The sequence below is a fragment of the Labrus bergylta genome, chromosome 4 (assembly GCF_963930695.1).
Source record: "Labrus bergylta chromosome 4, fLabBer1.1, whole genome shotgun sequence".
Taxonomy (NCBI): domain Eukaryota; kingdom Metazoa; phylum Chordata; class Actinopteri; order Labriformes; family Labridae; genus Labrus; species Labrus bergylta.
In genome coordinates this window covers 19,878,031-19,897,392 of record NC_089198.1, presented here as the reverse complement: position 1 = coordinate 19,897,392, position 19,362 = coordinate 19,878,031, and the positions used below count along the sequence as shown (strand labels likewise).

At 42.3% G+C, this 19,362-nt stretch overlaps 3 protein-coding genes across 6 annotated transcripts; 2 read left to right on the top strand and 1 right to left on the bottom strand.

The window, feature by feature from the left end:
* Nucleotides 1-7,733: 7,733 nt before the first annotated feature.
* On the top strand, nucleotides 7,734-11,005 carry scg2b (secretogranin II b). Of its 2 annotated transcripts, none has more exons than XM_020634100.2 (2): nucleotides 7,734-7,886; nucleotides 8,391-11,005. In XM_020634100.2, exon 2 carries the CDS (start codon nucleotides 8,408-8,410, stop codon nucleotides 10,214-10,216), a length of 1,809 nt encoding a protein of 602 aa, XP_020489756.2. In that variant the 5' UTR covers nucleotides 7,734-7,886; nucleotides 8,391-8,407; the 3' UTR covers nucleotides 10,217-11,005. The 2 variants fall into 2 exon arrangements, with proteins under 2 accessions (XP_020489756.2, XP_065810089.1); XM_065954017.1 differs by lacking the exon at nucleotides 7,734-7,886 and adding an exon at nucleotides 8,179-8,288.
* Nucleotides 11,006-11,226: 221 nt separating this feature from the next.
* Nucleotides 11,227-15,396, bottom strand: ap1s3b (adaptor related protein complex 1 subunit sigma 3b). 2 transcript variants are annotated; one of them, XM_020633979.3, is made up of 6 exons: nucleotides 15,237-15,396; nucleotides 13,792-13,970; nucleotides 13,544-13,652; nucleotides 12,871-13,008; nucleotides 12,141-12,201; nucleotides 11,227-11,975 (listed from the first exon to the last, which is right to left on the bottom strand). In XM_020633979.3, exons 1-5 carry the CDS (start codon nucleotides 15,237-15,239, stop codon nucleotides 12,160-12,162), a joined length of 471 nt encoding a protein of 156 aa, XP_020489635.1. In that variant the 5' UTR covers nucleotides 15,240-15,396; the 3' UTR covers nucleotides 11,227-11,975; nucleotides 12,141-12,159. The 2 variants fall into 2 exon arrangements, with proteins under 2 accessions (XP_020489635.1, XP_020489638.1); XM_020633982.3 differs by lacking the exon at nucleotides 12,141-12,201.
* A 206-nt stretch (nucleotides 15,397-15,602) lies between these two features.
* Nucleotides 15,603-19,351, top strand: LOC109984048 (dehydrogenase/reductase SDR family member 12). Of its 2 annotated transcripts, XM_020634049.3 has the most exons (10): nucleotides 15,603-15,864; nucleotides 16,231-16,364; nucleotides 16,452-16,534; nucleotides 16,642-16,737; nucleotides 16,819-16,900; nucleotides 16,987-17,048; nucleotides 17,198-17,302; nucleotides 17,927-18,017; nucleotides 18,560-18,697; nucleotides 18,769-19,351. In XM_020634049.3, the coding sequence occupies exons 1-10, from the start codon at nucleotides 15,809-15,811 to the stop codon at nucleotides 18,930-18,932; spliced, it is 1,011 nt and encodes a 336-aa protein (XP_020489705.2). In that variant the 5' UTR covers nucleotides 15,603-15,808; the 3' UTR covers nucleotides 18,933-19,351. The 2 variants fall into 2 exon arrangements, with proteins under 2 accessions (XP_020489705.2, XP_065810088.1); XM_065954016.1 differs by lacking the exon at nucleotides 15,603-15,864 and having other exon boundaries at nucleotides 16,248-16,364; nucleotides 16,433-16,534.
* Nucleotides 19,352-19,362: the final 11 nt, after the last annotated feature.

Here is a 19,362-nt window from a genome sequence, read left to right as displayed (position 1 = left end):
ACGAAGATAACAACAACAACAACAACAAGCAGCAGGAAACTGTGAAGGACATCTTCCCTATTGCATGATCTGTGTGTGTTTGCTTCTTTGCTTGTCATCTTTTTGCTCTCTGACACTTATCCAACTTTTATTCTCCTACTCCCTCTGTGTCTCGCTCGCTCGCTCTTCCTGTCTAGTTATGACTCAGAAATGCCCAAAGAAACTTTTATCTGTGTTGGTGCTCAGCACGCACTCTCCAGTGTGTGAGCCAATAAGCCATACTGGAGTTTACCCAAGGATGAGGGAAGATGAACTGGAGCTGCCTCATTTCCTTGGAGAGGTGGGTGGAAGAAAAACACAACAGAATAATTACATGTGAGGCGGAAAGATGCTGGAGCAATGACAGTACATGTTAGAGCCTCACAGGTACAGTGGGGTTTGGCTGGATTAGAAGTGATTGAAGTTGATTTTGGGCAGGAAGTGAAACAATAAGCACCCATTTTCCTGCATTTAATGCCCCGTGTTAAAAAAAAACAAATTTGCTTCAACATGACCTTTTAGTCTATTGAACTCAATTTGCAGGCTCGTACATGAAAAAAAATCATTCCTAATTTGTACTACAGCACTAGTTAAATGCAGAACCTCTCTTTAAAGTGAAAGTCACACATCAAGGCTTCGGGAGAAACCAATTATGTGCCCTAAAGTGCAGTAAAACATGAGACTTTTTCTTTTGATGCGGCAGCTTGCAGCACTGGAACAAGCAGATGCACAATTTATTTCTTTCTCTTTCATGTTGCAAGAGAGAAAAAAAAAAGTTTTGTCTGACTTTGAAGCTATGTAGGGGGCATATGAGGAGAACGCAGGCAACATTTCTTTTCACCTACTTGGAAACTTAGTGAATATGAAGCTGTACTTTTCGGTTATCCCTGTTTTGCACACTCCTGCTGTTTGTGTGTTTGGTATCACGCTGACCTTTGGCTGCACCTTGTCATGCACAGGTCATGATGATGATGTGAGGGCCAAAAGTGGAGGCGGGAGACCTGTGAGGTCTGGAAATGAGCTCAAAGAAGGAGAGAGAGCGAGAGAGAGAGAGCTACAAGGGGGAAAGAGGAGGAGAGAGGAAGAGGAGGGGGTTGAGGATGGAGAGGGAGAGGCAACCGATACGTCTCGGCGATGACTCACCGATGCCGGGTATTTATAGCATCAAGAGGGAGGGAAGGAGGTGTGGAGGTTGGGGAATGGAGGGGGGGGGCAAACGGATTGGAAGGCAGCCAGAGCAGCATCACTGCACGGCCCGACAGGGAGTGGTGGAGAGAGAAACGGAGACCGCAGAGATAAAGCAAAGAAAGAGAAGAGGATGGAGGGAGGGATGAATGAGAGAGGGAAGTTGCAAAAAAAAACAGGCAAAGAAGAAGAGAGAATAAAGAGGGAGGGGAGGATGAATGAGGATGGATAATAATGGCAAGATGAGAGGATGAAGTGTAAGGAAGAGGAGGGGAGACAAAAATAGATCCGTACTCACATGAGAAAGAGCTTAGTTAAAACATCTCACATTAAGAACAATCTCTTGTGCAAAAGCAGCTGCTTGTTAACACACAGAGATTGTGTGCATACTTTATTAAAAAAAACACACAAAGTTGAGCCCTGGATACGATGACAAACGTATTGCATCTCTATGTTGGTTTGCGATGACTCACATTTGCGAAAAACACACACTTTCCCTGCAGCCTCACAATAAGTCACTGGTCAAATGGAGATATGCAGAGGAGGACAGGGAACGGTGGCAGACTTTAATGAGCATAAAAATGACTGCGGTTGCTTGGACACAACACCTCAAGTTATGGCAGTCCATAAAGCTGTTACATGGACAGCCAATTAAGGAGCCTGAAAGACAAAAATCCAATTAGAAAGGCAAAAAGACTACATGGACCAAAATGATTAATTATGATTTGTATCAATTATGATGTATAAGTATGTGCATAATTATTTACTTCATATTCAGTAGCTGTAAGCATGACAACATGATTTATTGCTACTTTATTTATTACAATTTTATCCTCATGTTTTGACCAATTATAATTGTCTCACATATTACTTCTGTTTTCAATTCAGCTCTCTTCATCAAAAAACACATCCTGTCTCAGCCTGTGGTGACGTCAGCCGGTGCGTCACACTGCATCCCTCACAACAGACACTCGCATAATCTGTGTACGTGGGCTCACGTACACACACACATCCACAGTGAGGAGGGGAAGGGTGGGGGGGATACATACACACACACACACACACACACACACACACACAGACACACAAAGATACTGGCGGTGTCGAAAAGGGATGAGTCAGAACACCAAGGTGAAAACTTGCAGTCATTAAAATGAACAGGGTCTAAAAGTAGGGGTGGGGGGGATTAATAATGAGTGAAAAGAGCAGAGTGAATGCTGATAGGTTAGAAGGGGGTAGAGTCAGTAAAGAGAAACTGTAGATTTAGGAAACATAGAGAGTGTTAAAGATTGGTGGATATATGTTAAACTGATGGATAAGAGACATGTTTTGTTTTGCTGGAGGGAAGAAGTGACTGAGAAAGTGACTAAAATGTAGAGTTGCAGTGAGAGCTTGGTTGATAGTGAGGCTTGAGAGGCTAAAGAAGGAAGATTTTACAAAACCCATACAAAAGTGTTGCTCAGCTATCAGTCATTATCCATTTAAGTCAGTTACCATCTGCTTGTATTTTCTCATTACACTGTGTTTGAGGCAATTCTTGGCGTCAAACTTTGGGCTGTGGGTGTGAAGCCCCCAGCCAATATCAGCAAGCAGGGTAATGGTAGAATGACAAATCCTGCTTATTTTGACTCGAAGGCACCAACCATAAACCACCTAGTCTCCAAAATGATGACCATTGCTTCAAATTATTCCCGGTTTATCACCCTCATCATTACCTGTCAGATTTCAACGATCCAATCAAAGAGGCACAAAATAAAACGAAAAGTGTCGCTAACAAATTCAGAAGCAAATAAATTCTGTAAAGATTAAAATTTAAAAAACAATGGTGCAAAGGGGAGTTAAAGAGGTGTTTGGTCAGTACCCATATTCTGGACAAAGCCTGGATAGCTATTTCAGAGTCTTAAAGCCAGGCAAAGCTTACAGGCTGTCATTGCGGTTCTATATTTACTATGCAGGAATATAAGTGGTGATAATCTTTTCATCAAACTCCAAACAAGAAAATCAATACATGTGTGTCTTAAATGTTGCACTGCTCAGAGTGACTATTAGAAGCAGTCAGACTCATTAATGCAGGGATATGAAACCTACTCCCACGGTTCTTCTACTGCATTCCAGTAGCATGACGTGGACATGTGCCCTTTTCAAAAAGTCTTAGCTTGTGGAGAATGTTTGCCGTCATTCCTCTCATTCTCTCCTTCAGTTTCCCTGTCTACTCCCTATACTGCTCAAGACAGCACACTTCTATCTTTACTTCTCCTCTGTCCTAATGACTCATACAAAATATTGGCCCTCTAATCAAAGCCGTTCTCAGTTCCTGGCTAACACCACCTGCTGCCAGAAGACAAGGACCATACTTTAACATCAGTAATTGGCACAAGAGCCTGAAGGGTACAGCAGAGGGGAAAGAGTAATGAATGCAAGTTGCTGAGAACATGACAATCTTAAGAAAGAGAAGGAGGATATCAACCTGTGGGAAGAGAAGAAGGTGGAAACAGATGAAAGAGCCTGGGAGGCTGCGTCACCATGGAGACGTTGGTTGAGACGAAGGTGTGCCATGACAACAGGCGTGCCATTCTCCCACCGCCTCATGACGGGGTGATGGGGGGGTGAAGTTGTTAGGAGGAGGAGGATGAACACAAAGGAGCGAAAGTACATATGGCCCTGTAGTCTGTCTTTCACAGTGATCATAATCATTTTTCTTTACAGTGTGTGCAGGTTAAGATGTTCTTGAAGAATTCAAGGCTGAAACGATTGAGTGTTTGCAGCTCCCTAACCTTGACTCCTGGTTGAGTCATGGATCCTTGAGCCGCTGAGGCATAAAATCAAAAAATGCTGCTATATGTATCTCTGTGTGTGTGTGTGTGTGTGTGTGTCTGAATGTGAACATATGGACGTGTGCCTTTGTTGCTTTGTGACGCACACAAGCCATCATTGGGCTGATATCACTCTCTCCCCGCAGCTTTGACTGACACGTGGATAAACAGAAGCAGGGTCCCCACTGACCGCTGTGGGTTGAGAGACTGAAGGAGGAGGAGGAGGGAGTTACTATAGATGATTAAACTATAATCGAAGAGACCAAATTATGCAAATTGTCTCTGGGTAAAAGGGGAAAGAGAGTGAAACTCAATGTAACATGCAAATATGGACCTTGCTGAGAATATTCATACAACTGTGTTCTATGGTAGAGGGTTTCAAGGACTGAACATGCAAAAAAAATGCAATTTTCGATACTTATTTGAGACAGTGCTGCTAGGATTCTGCATCACAATTCCAGAGAATGTGCAATGAGGCCAATACGTGCTCATTATGAATAGTCAGTAAGGAAGAGAGAGTACAACAAATGTGCAGAAAAAAACCCAATTTAAATCATTTGAAACAGTTTTAAGGCTGAGAAAAGAGGGCCTTTATATTTAGGGCATTCCCAAATCTTTACCAAACTAAAGGAAAAACATAATTCAAAACTAACCCTAACCCTTATTATTCCTTATGGATAAATTAATCTTAATTTACTTAAATTCAGCACTTCTGAGATCACTTTTACCAAGATATTTGCTTCAGTTTGAGAGGCATCTCTGACTTTGGGAAGTTTTATTTTTTAGAAAAAACCTTAACACATGTGTTATGATATGTTTCAATGGAAACTGATCAATATTCATCACTGAAACCAGAGAAAGAAGAGACATTCATTCATTAGCATATTGTCAACGACAAGCTCATATGTGCAAATGCATTACTTGCAACATGCACAAGGAGAGAGTTGACATTTCTAGCAACAAAACTATTATTTACCCTTCCAGCTCATTTCAGTGGACGTTTATTGGTACAGGAAGTAAAAAGAAAAACAGTAAACAAAGATAATGAGTGAGTGAGTGTCACTAAGGACTCTTAATCTAATAACTGTGATTTCCCCGCTTCCTAGCTGTAACTCTAACAAATGAATGAATGAAGACCAAGAGAGAAAAAGGCTATGCAGCATTACCAATCACTGTAAATGCTCCTCAAGTGTCTGCTGTGAGTGTGTGGGTCTGTATGGAACGATTTACACAGACAGCACATCACAAGCCCCAGAGGGGAAACACAGATTCAGACAGCGAATCTTTCTGCACAGCAGGAACCTGCTGGGATTTGAGTTTGAAATCCTCTGATCCATCACTCAGGATCCTCATAGCACCCTGGGGGGCTGCAAACAGAAATTAAGACAGTATAACAAAGGATAACAAGTGAGGATAAGAAAAAAAGATGGACGCATGTAAAGCCTTTTTCTGAATGAACCAGTCCAATAATATGTTATTAATTTAAATGTGGATTTTAAGTGAGACCTGAACAACACACACTTGAGATTAACTAGGTACTAATTACAACATTACTTACACTTTAGTATTTTATGGTACTTTACACTTCAAATCCAATAGAATTAACAGTGAAATCCTGCTGCATTGACATGAGAGGCAATGTTGCTTTTCAGATAAAGAACTTACTTTCAAGACATAATGATGAGCTCAGAAAATACAATGCATGCAGATCAAATTAACAGTTTGTACATTTCTGAAAAAAAATAGCTTTGCTTGACTTAAATCGTAAAATGCTACTTTCCTCCTCTTTGTTTTTACATTATTGAACTGGTACTTTTACTTAAGTTATGGATCTGAATGTTTGGATGTTGATGCACATGCATTGCCATCCTAACGTGTGCTTTTCCTCAAGCTGATCCACAAGATGCGGACAGAGGTAAGCTGAAGAAATACTGTATCCTGCTTAAATGCATTCCTGTCTATTTGTCTGGTGCATAATGACTCACTCGCGTCACAGGAGCTGTGTGACAAGTTATTTTGAGCAGTGAACGAAACACAACATCAGAGCATTTCTGACTCAGACACTTAAAATACAGTAAGAACATGTGTCACAAATATTTTTTCCAGATTTTGAAAAAAAAAAAGCTTTCCAAATATTCACCTCTCATTTGCTTTAAAAAAAACCCCAAAAAACATATTCCATTGCTTAGCTCCTAATGGGTGTGCAGGAGAATGTAACCTTTAAATGATTGATACTACAGTGTGCTGGCTGCCGTCGTGACCTCTGGAGTCAAGGCAGTTTGTGAATGGAGAGATGTGATGACAGAGGAGGAGTGATGCTGTGGGATTATACAACTCATCTGACAAACATCACCACGCATCTGCTTCTTTGTTGGTCCCTCTATCGGTCTCCTGGGCTGTGATTCAGTTTCTATTTCTCTCCTCCCGCTCTTTTGTCACTAACACAGGTACATTTAAACAAGCCAGGATAGACATGTCTTTTTTATATGAAACCTTCTGCAGGTCTTCTGCCCTGGAAACCAAGCAGCAGACAGCAAATTTAAGGGAGAAGCATTCCCAATCAAACATTGTAATCGCCTCCATTTGAGGACATTGAGTCCTCTACAGGGGTGAAGTAAAAAAAACTTGAAATGTTGAGCACAGGGGACTACACTAGATGCAATTAGATACGCAATGAAAATAAAGGAGTGGGGTTGAGGTAAAGCAGGCCTGAAGTGGAAGGGGGTGTCTCGCAGAATAAAATCATTCTGTTATACTGTATATGTTTTAGGCTAGTTTGTTGTCTCGGGGTGATACTAAAAAAAGCACAAAAAAATCTTGTGGTGTAAATATTAAAAACATAATTCTTCTTGGTATTATAGTATCAAAATACTTGGATCCAGATAAGCATATAGATCTATAAACTCAAAGTCTGTTCTAGATTTTTAAAACAACTTGCTATGTTTTGAGTGATTGCCTGGGTTTCTGATCTCATCTCACCACGATCTTTGTCACACCCCATCCCTGACCTTCCATCATCAGGTGCCCTGCTGTGGCCCTTTTATCCTGTCGACCTGCGGAATGCAAGCTCTTGGCCCCCAGCCGACATGGGGGTTGTTTATCACCGTATCAAGCAGGGGGTAAGGGAAAGAGAGAGAGAGAGAGACACACACAGAGAGGGAGAGAGAGAGGGAGAGAGAGAGAGAGAGGGAGATGGCTGCTAAACTGCGACAGCAACTCCGCGGTGGTTTTAGTCTGTGAGTCATCGCTAGAGGGTTTAACTCTTCATCTACCATGACGATGGTGATGGTAGAAAACTGCAAATTGTTTTAAACCTAGTTTTCCCAAAAGTTCCCTTATTGTGACATGAAATGTGAAAGGCAAAATGTATTTTTCAGATGAAATAGTCCCACATGTTGATGTTTGCATTAGTTTGTAAGAACATACATGGAGAGGTTATATGAATTAAGATTTCCTTTACATATTTCTATGCAAGAAGAAAAGCTTCACTCTTCTGATGGATGAATATGAAACATAAACATATCGCTCTTTGTGAGACCTCGTTCTGGAGTCAATACATCTGCTTCCAGGCTTTTAAACCTCCTTCCAGTCGATATGCTTTTACAGATCTCCGCTGTTCAACAGACAGCAAAGCGAACTATTTTTAACACTGCAAGGTTTTTAGTATACCATATCATAAATCTGAATCATTTATATGGATTTTTTTTTTTTTTTGGAGCGGCTCTTGCGTGTGTTGTGTGATGACGCGGTGGTCAGGTGTCGCCTCATATAACGAGGGGAGCTGTCCAAGTGCTGAAAACAGAAGAGCCCGAGACCGCTACAGAGGAGATGACATACACCTTCACTGCTGTCTGAGGTTTATTGCCAAAGGTAAGACAAAGATTAGATACATATTCAATTTATTTTTTAGTTCAAATGTTGTCAAAGATTGGAGGGCAGTCTTTTTACGCTCGCTTTTCGCCGATCTCAAAATGTATGTAACAATGGAGATTGTTATTGTGATTAAACACATCCTAAACAATAGGAGGTTATAATGAGTGTAGCTACAGAGAATTAACGAGTAGGGGATGCAATGTTTCAGTTGTGGTTGGTGTTTAATTGAAATCGGATGTTGAGGTTACCCATAACAACGCGGGGAGTGACTCATCCAGTGATGTGAATGCATCTCCTCACGCGCAGCATCCTATTCAATTTGCGGAGCGTAAACCTCTGGTAGGCATACAAATACCGGATCAAAACAGTCTCAAGCACTGTGAGGCTCGTTGCTTTAGAGTAGGTTTTTAATCTCTCAATTTTAGGTAGAAGCAACATTCTCTTGGATTTGTGTTGGTTTTTTTTTTTAGTCATAACATTTTGTTCTTTCCTCATTCGCAGGTAATAGATAGCCTATAATGCTGCATTTCCACCACAAGTTGCCCGCGGGGGGAGCCGTGGTCCTGCTCGCCTTCCTCGTCCATGGCTGCACCGTGCAGGCTGCGTCTCTCCCCCGCCACTACAGGCTCCGAGGCGGGGAGAGTGAGGGGCAGCCGGCTGCCTACCCACCCAGCTCCGACATGATGAAAGCCCTGGAGTACATAGAGAACCTGAAGCAGCGAAACGGGGGCCGACCCGAACCCGCGGATTATGACGAAGTGGAGAAGTTCCGGGTCCTGCTCCAGCTCGCCTCGCAGCAGGATGAGGCTCCCGGGGACCGTCAGCCTGCCCCCGCCGTGCCGCAGAGACAGGACATTACCGCCGAGCAGCTGATGAAAGCCCTGCTCAGGTCTCTGCAGGAACAGGCCGGTAAAGACGCAAAGCTCAGCCCCGCGTCTGCGCCCAGGAACGACAGACGCACGCACAGGCACCGCACCAAAGACACGGAAGTCCCCGAGAGCGCGCCGGCAGACTACGGCAATTTCCCCAGACCCCATAAGAAATATCCACTGATGTTTGAGGATGAGGAGAACACAGACGCCTCCAAGAGGGCCACGGAGGACTTGGATGAGCAGTACACACCCCAGAGCCTCGCCAATTTGCGCTCCATCTTTGAGGAGCTCGGGAGGATGCCCTCAGTCACCGGCCAAAAGAGAGACGTGTTCGGAGATGACGACGAGGAGGAAGATGAGGGAATGAGCCTGAGGAACCCGGCCTATGAGGATGTGGCCGGAGGAGAGGAGTGGGTCCCCGTGGAGGAGAGGGAGGAGACGGAGGAGTTGGAGAACGGGAGCCATGAAGAAATGGACAGGGCGCTTGGTGAGCAAGAAGAGGCAGAGAGGGAAGAGATGCAGCGCAGGGCAAGCCAGGACCAAGAGGAGTCTGATGACGACACAAAACTCGTGGACTACTACCTGTTGAAGGTCCTGGAGATGAGTGACCAGACCCAGAAGAGGGACAAGACCGGGGAGCAGAGGAAGAGACTGATCCGCCCCTCAATCTTGGATCCCCGGACGGTAAAGGAGTTGCTGGAACTCTCCTTGAAGCTCCACGTCCCCCCGCAGGACCTCATCGACATGTTGCTCACACAGGAGCTTAGGAAGCTCCACCGCGACCCCCACGCCCCGGTTCGTTACATGCCCGGCCAGACCCCCAAGATCCGGTATTTCAACCGTAGACTGCCACTGAAGAGCAAGCCCGCCCACGAGGACATGGACAGAGAGGACTTTTTGGACATTATCGGCGTGGAGACGATCAGTAACGAGTATCCCGTGGTGCAGAGACCCATGAAGGCCCCCTTGGATAGAATCCCAGCAGTGTCAAATCCAGCAGCAAATCCAGGCCCGGTTAAAATCCCTTCATCATCCGGACGCAGGGAGAACCTGTTTTTATCTGAGCTTAATAAAATGCCCCTGAAGCGCCAAGCTGCTGCTGCTGCCGATGATGATGATGATGATGGCGATGTAGAAGACGAGGTGACCACCTACCTGGCAGCGAAAATCCTTACAGAGTACCCCAACCCCATCGCCAAGAGGGACACGCAGGCACAGCTGAAGGGCCAGTTTCCGTATGAGCTGTACGAGCGGGCCCTGAAGGACTACTTGGGGCAAGCAGACGCTGAAAAGAGGCCAGTTGTCAAGAGGGAGACCGAGGTGGCCACAGAGGAGGTTTACCCCACAGAGGTGCAGGGGAAAGAGGAGAGTACCGCCAAGACGTCAGCTCCACAGATCGTCAATGAAGAAGAGGATGGGAAGGAGCACCGTGAAAAAACCGCGGCTGGGATGTAGCCAGACGCCTTGCAAGACGCAAGAAATTCAGAATATAGTATTTATACTGTCTCAAAAATAAAGTTTTGTGGACGTGATATAGTTTACAACTTTCTATTATAGTATTATAGCTTATACTAATGTCATTCTAACGAAAATGAACACTTACAAAGAAAAGTCCCTACTTGCTGCAAGAACATTATATAAATATTAAAGGTGCAATAGTGAAAAAGGCGTCCTCAAAATGGATGTGAACCTGTCTTTAGTCCTAAATTGCCTATAAATACTTTGATTAATAATCACAATTTCACTATGAATGCTGAAGTTATTAAAGTTTTGTGATGACGTTCAAGGTTTGTTTACATGAATGTTGTTTGTGAACAGCAGGAATGGGCCTATATTTAAATTATTATCAACTGAGTACTGGTAAAAACACTTATTTTTCATCGACATTATGTGAATATATCTGTTAAATATAATGCAGACTGGGCCTGTTAAACACACGCATACAGTATAAAGACAGGAGAACTAAAGGAACATCGTGGGAGTTTTCATTGTGAAAGAGGACAAGTGTTGTTGTGACTCTTGCTATATTCAGGGTTAGTAGATTTAATGTTATTATTATGGATAATTATTTTCAAGTCTAAATAGCAGACCATCGCCTGCCTTCCAACCCTTTCATATTACGAAGCTCTGTATCGTCGGCCTACCAGTGGTTGTGCTATGTATGCTCATTTTTAAACCATTTTGTACATGTTCAATAATGTGTGATGAATCACAGATGAATAAAGCATCAGCGGTATTATTTTTCTTCTTGCTGAGTTGTGTTGCCTTATTAAAAAAAACCTACACCTTCCACTAAATTCAGCCTGGGTTAGAAATCACAGAAAGTATACATTAGGCTAATGGGTTATTATGTTCCCCTAATGATTAGGGCGAATTAACCCTTTAATGTCCCCATAAAACACAAACTTCTAGTAGATATAGTGACATCCATCTTTCAAATGAATACTTCAATGATTCCTCAAAAGTCAAGATTTTACCAAAATACACATTTTAATGAAAAGATTCAACATCATACACGCACACTATAAAAAGCACTGATGTTCACACCAATAGATACGGCTTCTCTTGAAAGACAAACATGATTAAACTGAAAGTACAGATTCAAAACATTTAGATAATTTCACTCAAACTGAGCATTGTGATGGTGTGAAAGGAATCAGAATGACAAGATTATCTATTATAAATATTTCTGTCTTTCGATTGAACTTTTGTTTTTATAGTCAACAATTTGTAGTGTTCTCAGAATGAATCATTCATGTCCAATATATTAACATGGATTTAAATATATAAGAAACACATTTACAAACCTAAAACAACATCAGTATTAAGATCTTCATACCCTGATCCTCTATCATAACTTCATTTAAATTAAACAGGAATTAGTTTTAAAAAGCACTCTCCCCCCCTCGCTCCCCCTCCCTTCATTAAAGCACACAGCTATGAACAAACATTAGACTTACTCTCAAATGAAATTACTGTGCAGTAAGGCTTCAGGCAGAATGCAAGCAGACATTTATTATCTCCCATTTTTATTTAGAAAATGTTCAGTAGCATCATCCCTTTTTTTTTTTTCATTTTCAAAATCTTCTGACTTACAAACAGTACATTTGGCATCCCGTATTGCTGTATTCCTCCTCGCTGTTACTGTAAGATTTTTGTTTTTTTATCCCGCCATGGGTTAAAATGCTGGTTTGCTCATATACTCCTCCATGGTCTAGAAGAAGGCAGAACAGAGCAAGACATAAGATAGACAGCCTTGTAAAACTGAATCATGAGACATTTAATATTCACAGGCAGGCACACATCCACACATGACCTGCTATTGAATGCTGAGCACACCAACACAAGGTACGTGACTAACACAAGCAGAACATCTAACCTTCTGTCCATATTCAAGGTCATCCAAACAGCTCCACCTCATACCACTCACTGCTGTCATCCTGAAGCGATAATAATCAAAATGAATGAGGAGGCTACGCTGAGCACAGTCCAACTCTATATTTCAAAGTGTTAGTAAGCCCTGCTCAGAACAACAAACCCCAGTTAACTACCGTACCACACAGAGCCACGGACCTACAGCAGGGAGAGGGGGAGAGCGGGAAGGGTCAGCCAAACACTAAAATCTATGATTCAGGGAAATCTGTCCCACACTTGCAATAGCACTGACAGAGAGAGAGAGAGATACACAGACACACAGAGGGGGGGAAGAAACAGCAGCACAAACACAAATCTGTACAAAAAGGAGCAACAGCTCATAACCCCTAACAAGGAAGACAAAGGCACACCAGGGACTCAGCAGCACCACTGTTAAGTGCACTCATTATGACACACTACTGCAACCACATACACTTGATTCATATGAAGTGAGTTTTTTATTTTTTATTTCCACCAACTTCTGCCATCTCAACCCTCTTTAGTAGCCCACATACAAGATTTAATAATAAAAAAAATACAGACAATCAACTACAAACTACATGTATAATCATATGAATGATCTGTATGAAGCCATGCAACAGATGTTACATGATCACACCACAGATACAAAAAAAGCCACACCTTGTGTTGTGTGTGTCGTGTCGTGCATGAGAGTGTGCGCCAGAGCATCTCACCTCCTGTAACATGTCCGAGGCTTCGATGGAGCGGTTTATCATCTGTTTGGAGGTTTCCTGTATTTCGCCTCCCATTAGAAACTCATCCAGGATAAAATAGGCCTTCTCAAAGTTAAAGATTATGTCCAGTTCACACACCTGGAGGAGGCATGACAGCGATTATTGATTTTTACTTGAAATAAAACCACTCAGAGGGCAGAATGTCCTCATTTGACTTTCACATTAAAACTGTTGTCTGATGTGATCTTTCTAGCCTAGGCTAACGGTTAAGAAATCAGGATTTAGGCTAATGTAAATATTAATCAATATATTGCAGGTAGGTATCAACCTCAACACTAATTTAATCAGGTGCATGCAAATTCAAATAAATCCTTCTGCTACTTAAATTACTTGAAAATATTTTAACAAAGGTTTAGATATTATTATTTCATGGCAGTTAAATTGAAAACTTCTGATTAGATAGAAAATGTGTTTTCCTTCAGGACATAATTTGCAGTAGGCTACAAATAATAAGCATACGACTACACTTCTAAAATAAAATAAAATTCCAGGTCAGTGACTTGAGTATTGTGATAGCTTTGTATTATTTAGCCAACACTACCATGAGATTAATAGGTACACTCAGGCTACAGTTGGATATCAAATAAGAAGAATGGGAAAGACGGTGAAATACATTGCCAAAGTATTTGTCCAGCAGCTCCACGTAGCGATGAATAACCTCCAAAGCCAACAGCTCATTCTCCTGGTTCTCTATGGCCAAGCAGAAATACAAGCTTGCATACCTGAGGAAAAGGTGAACTTGTGTTTTATAGGTTTAAACAAACATAGAACTCAGTTACAAATTAAACATAGAGCAGACTGTCAGTCCAACTACGAAGGAGGAAGTAGATACATAATCTAACATGCAGGGGCAGCTCCCACCTCTTGTAAATAATCTTTAGGTCTTTCCAGTGTAGGAAGTTACAGGAGCGCGGTTGCCTAGACAACACCATGGAGGTCATGTCCCTGATGATCTTCTTCTTCTCACGTTCGGTCATGGGAGTGAACCACTTTTGCAGACGCAGCTTCCCCTGGCGACTGAAGAGCAACAGGAAGCGCATCTGACAACACAGACACACAAACAGGGCCTGGTGTGGTAACTGTGATACATGAAAGAACTGAGAGGGACACACACACAAACACACAGCTGCAAATGTAGACATTATTAACTACCCACTAACACACACAAAGGGTCAAACAAGATGTTCAGCTTGTAATGGTTCTTTACACAGTAACTTCACCTGGACACACATGGACAAAGGAGGGTTAACAAAAAATGAAGGAAGAGGCAGTTTGGCGTTTTATTTATACTCTTCAAGAGTTAGGACACAGATGTTCAGAGAATATCCTTCCTAAAGTTGGGAATACATTTGGCTTCATATCTGAGAAGACATTTATTTTCCCCTGCCCATATTGGGCAGGCACAAACAGATAGCCTACACCATTTCCTTTAAGTCTTCCTTTCATTGTTGTTGTAAGAGAGGCAACAAGTGTGACTGGAAAGAGACCTTTTCTGGATTTAATGGTGTAAAAATTGATGGTGTTTTTTTTTGTGTGTGACACTTGAGTAGAATATGTCATTAGCAAAACACCACCCTTCAACTCTCATCTAGACCAACATGAGCAGAGATCAATTTACAGTCATGTGTAACAAAGCACTTTTTAAATCCACAATAATGTTTGAAAAGGAGCTGGTGTATAAAACGGGGTGACAAAATAGTGACCTTGTCATATGCACATGCTGCAAACCCTGGCAAACAAATTCTTATAATTCAATGACAACAAAAATGTAGGGGGTTGAGTATCAATTACTTTGAATTTGAGGGTTCATGCGAATGAGGACATAAAAGGTAAAGAGACCAAGTAAATATCAGGATTTAATGCCACCTCCAGGCTGACATTAAATCCACATTAAACTTAAATAACAGCAGGCTGAAAACGAGTGAATTGACTGGGATTTCTAGGTGTGTTTCCTCTTTATGCGCTCGTAGGCAAATTGATATGGAAAGCGTCAAACTGCCACCAGGGCAGTACTCGAATTAAAGTGACGAAACCTGTTCTGCCGAGGCAGACCGGTTGAGGAAATGCACACCTTACACCTTACGTCGCTTAAAGTTTGGTCCACACTCAAATCTAAAAAAAAATAACTAGGTTAAAATATAAGTAAAGCTGTCTTAGAGAGGCGAATAAGATCAAAAAAGGCAGGAAGTAGTGTACAAATTTAGTTTTTTTAGCTTCTTCAGCTACCTGTCAGCGACAACAGGTGCAACAGGTGATCAGCTGCACGTAGACTGACGCTGTTTAAAGCGTAGAAAACAAACACTTACCATTTTGAAGCTTCGCCAGAGTTATACATACACATTAAAAAGACAAAAAATAAAATAAAAAAAATTAAGCAATTAAACCCTCACAAGGGGTCAGACGGACAGGCTAAACACATATCTGTCCGTCGTTCACTTCGGCAAGTGTAAAGTTGGTTAACTCCGCCCCGTCCTGTCCGCCGGGGGGCGGGGGGGGGGCGGGCGGGGGGGAGGAGCGGTGCCTGCCGGACGCGTCACCAAAACTTCACAACCATCTGGATTGGTTGTTTTGAGACGTGTAACGCGGGGACGCAACCAACAAAACAGCCCATCACAATCTAGAAAGAGCGACCACGTGATGTGTGCAAAAAAAACGATGCAATGAATGAGCACGTCGATGTTTAACTTCGGTCACTTGACTGTAACTGAGCGTTCATGTTTGGTGTTATTCCCGCGAAGCGTCGGCAGAGAGCAGCACGCTCAGTCTCGCTTACTTGTCTCTGCCTGTTTTGAATGGGACAGTGATCTGTTACAATAGTTTAAAGGACAGGACGAGCCGAGGCACTTCCACAGATTGTTTTTTTTTTTCACTTGATGTCATGTCTCTGTACCGGAATACAGTCTGGTTTTTGACCGGGATCCACCAATTTACAAGGTCAGTAAAAGCCATTGAATTCCAACTTTGGAGCTGATTTAGAAATACAAATATCTGCATTGAGGGGAGTTTATGTGAATATACAGTCTTAATTGTTAGTGAAGCTTGTTTACTATCTATGTATTGGATTTTTTTTTATTTTGGCATATGTGTTTATTATTATAACTTAGCCTTAAGACTTCTAAACAGAGGAAAAGCCTGGTCCCACTGATAAATAAAGTATTTCTGATTCTGATTCTGAGTCACTGTATGGGACACACAAACTGGTCCACTCAATAGTTCCATCGACAGCCCAAGTTTCTTGAGGATGACATTTAACATCACCTGATTCTAAAATTGATAGGTGTGTTTTATGTGCGGCTTTAGGAAGGGATATGAAGCGGCAGCAACATACTTTGAGCCCCAAGACCTGAATGTGTCGGTTGTGGGGAGGTCTTTTATGATCACCGGAGCAAACAGTGGAATTGGCAAAGCAACAGCCATGGCTATAGCAAAGAGAGGTAAATACTGAAGAGGTGTGTTCTCGGTCGAGCACTTTACATGGATAGAAAAAAAAAAAAAAAAAAAGTCTAACTTTTTGGTTCCAGGTGGGACCGTCCACATGGTGTGCAGGAACAGTGATAAAGCAGAAGAGGCAAGGGAGGACATCATCCATGAGTCTGGGAATACAGTGGGTGTTGTTCATCTTAATCATAACGATGACAAAAGGGGAAAAAAATGAGAGATTAATCCCATGATTTGTGTTATGAGATTATACTTATCTGCTACTTATTTTAGGAAGTGCATGTCCATATTTTGGACATGTCAGAGACTGGCAAAGTCTGGGAATTTGGAGAGGCCTTCAAGATGCAGTACCCATCCTTGAATGTGTTGGTAGGGGCCTTTTAATAATCTTTTCCAACTGTCTTTACAGACTTAAAAGGATGTTTAACTTTTTTTTTTCTTTCTTGACAGATAAACAATGCGGGGTGCGTGGTTCACAAGAGGGAGCTGACTACGGAGGGACTTGAGAAGAACTTCGCTACTAACGCGATGGGTGAGACTTAAATCTGATGGACAATAAGTGTCATCATGCTGCATCACCAAAAATAACACTTGGAACTTTTTTCTCCAACACTTCAGGGACGTACATCCTCACCCAAACTCTGATACCACTTCTAGAGAAGAGCCGAGACCCTAGAGTGGTATAAATCCACACACACGCTTCAATACACACAAACAAAGTCCTCATCTGTATCATGAGGACAGAAACATAAATAAAGCCTCTTCTGTTGACAGTGCTGTAGAGGCTGTTGTCTTAGCACACTGAGCCTCCTTTCTTCCTGCGTGTTAGATCACTGTGTCATCAGGAGGCATGCTGGTCCAGAAGCTCAGAGTCGATGACTTGCAGTCAGAGAAGGCCCACTTTGATGGCATCATGGTCTATGCCCAGAACAAGGTAGGAGACGAGAATGCGACCAGAGGTTTAGATGCAGTCAGTTGAGGAAAATGTCATTAGCCACTGGTGACTTTTCAGAGTGGATAACACAAGACAAAGAGCTCTTTCAGTATGTTATTCAACTTTCAAGAAAAAATACTCATATTCAATGGCAATTTGTTACTCCAGTGAGGTAATGTACTTGAATTTGAAATGGACCATTCATGTGCATTCGCTCACTTTCCATACTTTAATTGTAATGTGATGCTCATGCCTTTGTCCCATTACTCTACAAATCTATTGCAACGCAGGACGTGACTTGTGACTTGTTTTAAAGTGTAGTGTTGCTACTACATTACAGTAAAGATGTTTAATACCTTGTGACTTTGTTTCTAGCTTTGAGTTTCTTTGTTTAATGTGGTTGAAAAAAAATGTACCTGAAAGCCTAGCGGTTATTTTCCGCACCGACTGTACAGAGGATATAGCCTTGATATGGGTTGCCGGGTTTGACTCCAGCCCGTTGCACTTTCCTGCATGTCATTCCAAACTCTCTCATCTCTGTTCCCTACTCGGTCCACTATCCTCCTCGGCAATAAAGGTGCTTTTTTTTTTGAGTTCAGGAAACTATGTGTTGTTTCTTCTCAGAGACAGCAGGTGGTGCTGACACAACAGTGGGCTAAAGCCAATCCCAACATTCACTTCTCTGTGATGCATCCAGGCTGGGTGGATACACCAGGTACTGACTCTGACTGAAGACTTTTGTTGCTGCGGGTCTTTAATTTGCTGTTCTCTCGTTTCTTTTATTAAACACATTTAAATGAACAGACAATTACAACAAGACTGTGTTTAAAATATAGTGACAATTATACAGGCGGCGGTATGCAGCAAATGTTTGCATGTATGAAAAATGCAAAATCACCAGACACTATCTCCAAATACAAAGAGGAGTTTGGATAGGTACTGTCTAGGTTTCATAAATAAAAAAAAGACTTCTAATCTAAAAAATGCAGCAGTTATGTATTCTAACCGACTTGATTGTTTCCACAACAACGTGTTCCCATTAACCCCAATGTTAACATTATTCCGTAGTGGACACCTTGCCTCTCTCTAATTTGCTTGAGTATAAACATAGTCAGGTTTCATATCAGTGCAAATACAAGTAAGCGAGATTTTCAGCTGTTGACACGTGGGCCCATTGCCCTCATATTTACTATACATTAGCAACGTCAGTCCAATAAACAAACACACACCACTTACGTCTTAACTTACTGTTTCCAGCTGTTGCCTCTTCCATGCCTCAGTTCCACAAGATGATGGGGGATAGGCTTCGTAGTGTCGAGCAGGGAGCGGACACGGTGGTGTGGCTGGCTTTATGTCGAGCCTCTGCCCGATCACGCAGCGGGCAGTTCTTTCAAGGTGAGCAGCATTGAGTTCACACGTCGCCATCATCAGGCATTACCAGCTCTGACAGACTGTTTGTGTTGCAGATCGTTGCCCGATTCCTGCCCACCTGCCTCTGGCCTGGACTCGCAATTCTGCTGAAGAGATTCAACGTTTCATGAGTCGGCTGGAAGCGTTGGCCAAAGAAATTCTGTCGAAAGCTGAGGAAGAGCACAGATCCATGAGCTCTTTCAGACCACAGTACGACTGAAAAATGACAGCAAATGGTTCATTTAGGTAGCCTATTCGTTTGAACTCATATCAATTTCTATTGAGAAATGTGTGACATTTGTAGAATGTGATTTTATTGGGAAGATAGGACAGAGGGTAAAGTCAGAAATTGGAGAGTTGAGAATGACAGGAAAGTAGGTGTAGGTTGGATTAGAACCTGGGGAGGACTACAGCCTCTGTACATGGGGCGCCCAAGAGCGCACTTTATTATTCTACACAGGTGTTGCCAGATGTACCCATGATGTCATCATATGTTTACTTCAGGATCTGCATTGAACATGTCATTTACTATTGATTTAAAGACCAAATGTATTGATTTGCATTGAAAACATCAATTTCAGTTACCGAATGCTTGTAAGATTTGTCTGATTCTGTCAAACGATAAACAAGGTTCTTCTAGGTGGTTTTTT

Excerpts from the sequence above, each read along its gene's own strand:
- LOC109984048 (XM_020634049.3), top strand. The coding sequence starts at position 15,809 with ATGTCTCTGTACCGGAATACAGTCTGGTTTTTGACCGGGATCCACCAA. Across the intron at positions 15,865-16,230 it reads GGGATCCACCAATTTACAAG|GAAGGGATATGAAGCGGCAG; the intron begins GTCAGTAAAAGC and ends GTGCGGCTTTAG. Across the intron at positions 16,365-16,451 it reads CATGGCTATAGCAAAGAGAG|GTGGGACCGTCCACATGGTG; the intron begins GTAAATACTGAA and ends TTTTGGTTCCAG.
- scg2b (XM_020634100.2), top strand. The coding sequence starts at position 8,408 with ATGCTGCATTTCCACCACAAGTTGCCCGCGGGGGGAGCCGTGGTCCTG.
- ap1s3b (XM_020633979.3), bottom strand. Across the intron at positions 13,653-13,791 it reads CTAAAGATTATTTACAAGAG|GTATGCAAGCTTGTATTTCT; the intron begins GTGGGAGCTGCC and ends CCTTTTCCTCAG. Across the intron at positions 13,009-13,543 it reads TGGACAAATACTTTGGCAAT|GTGTGTGAACTGGACATAAT; the intron begins GTATTTCACCGT and ends TGCCTCCTCCAG.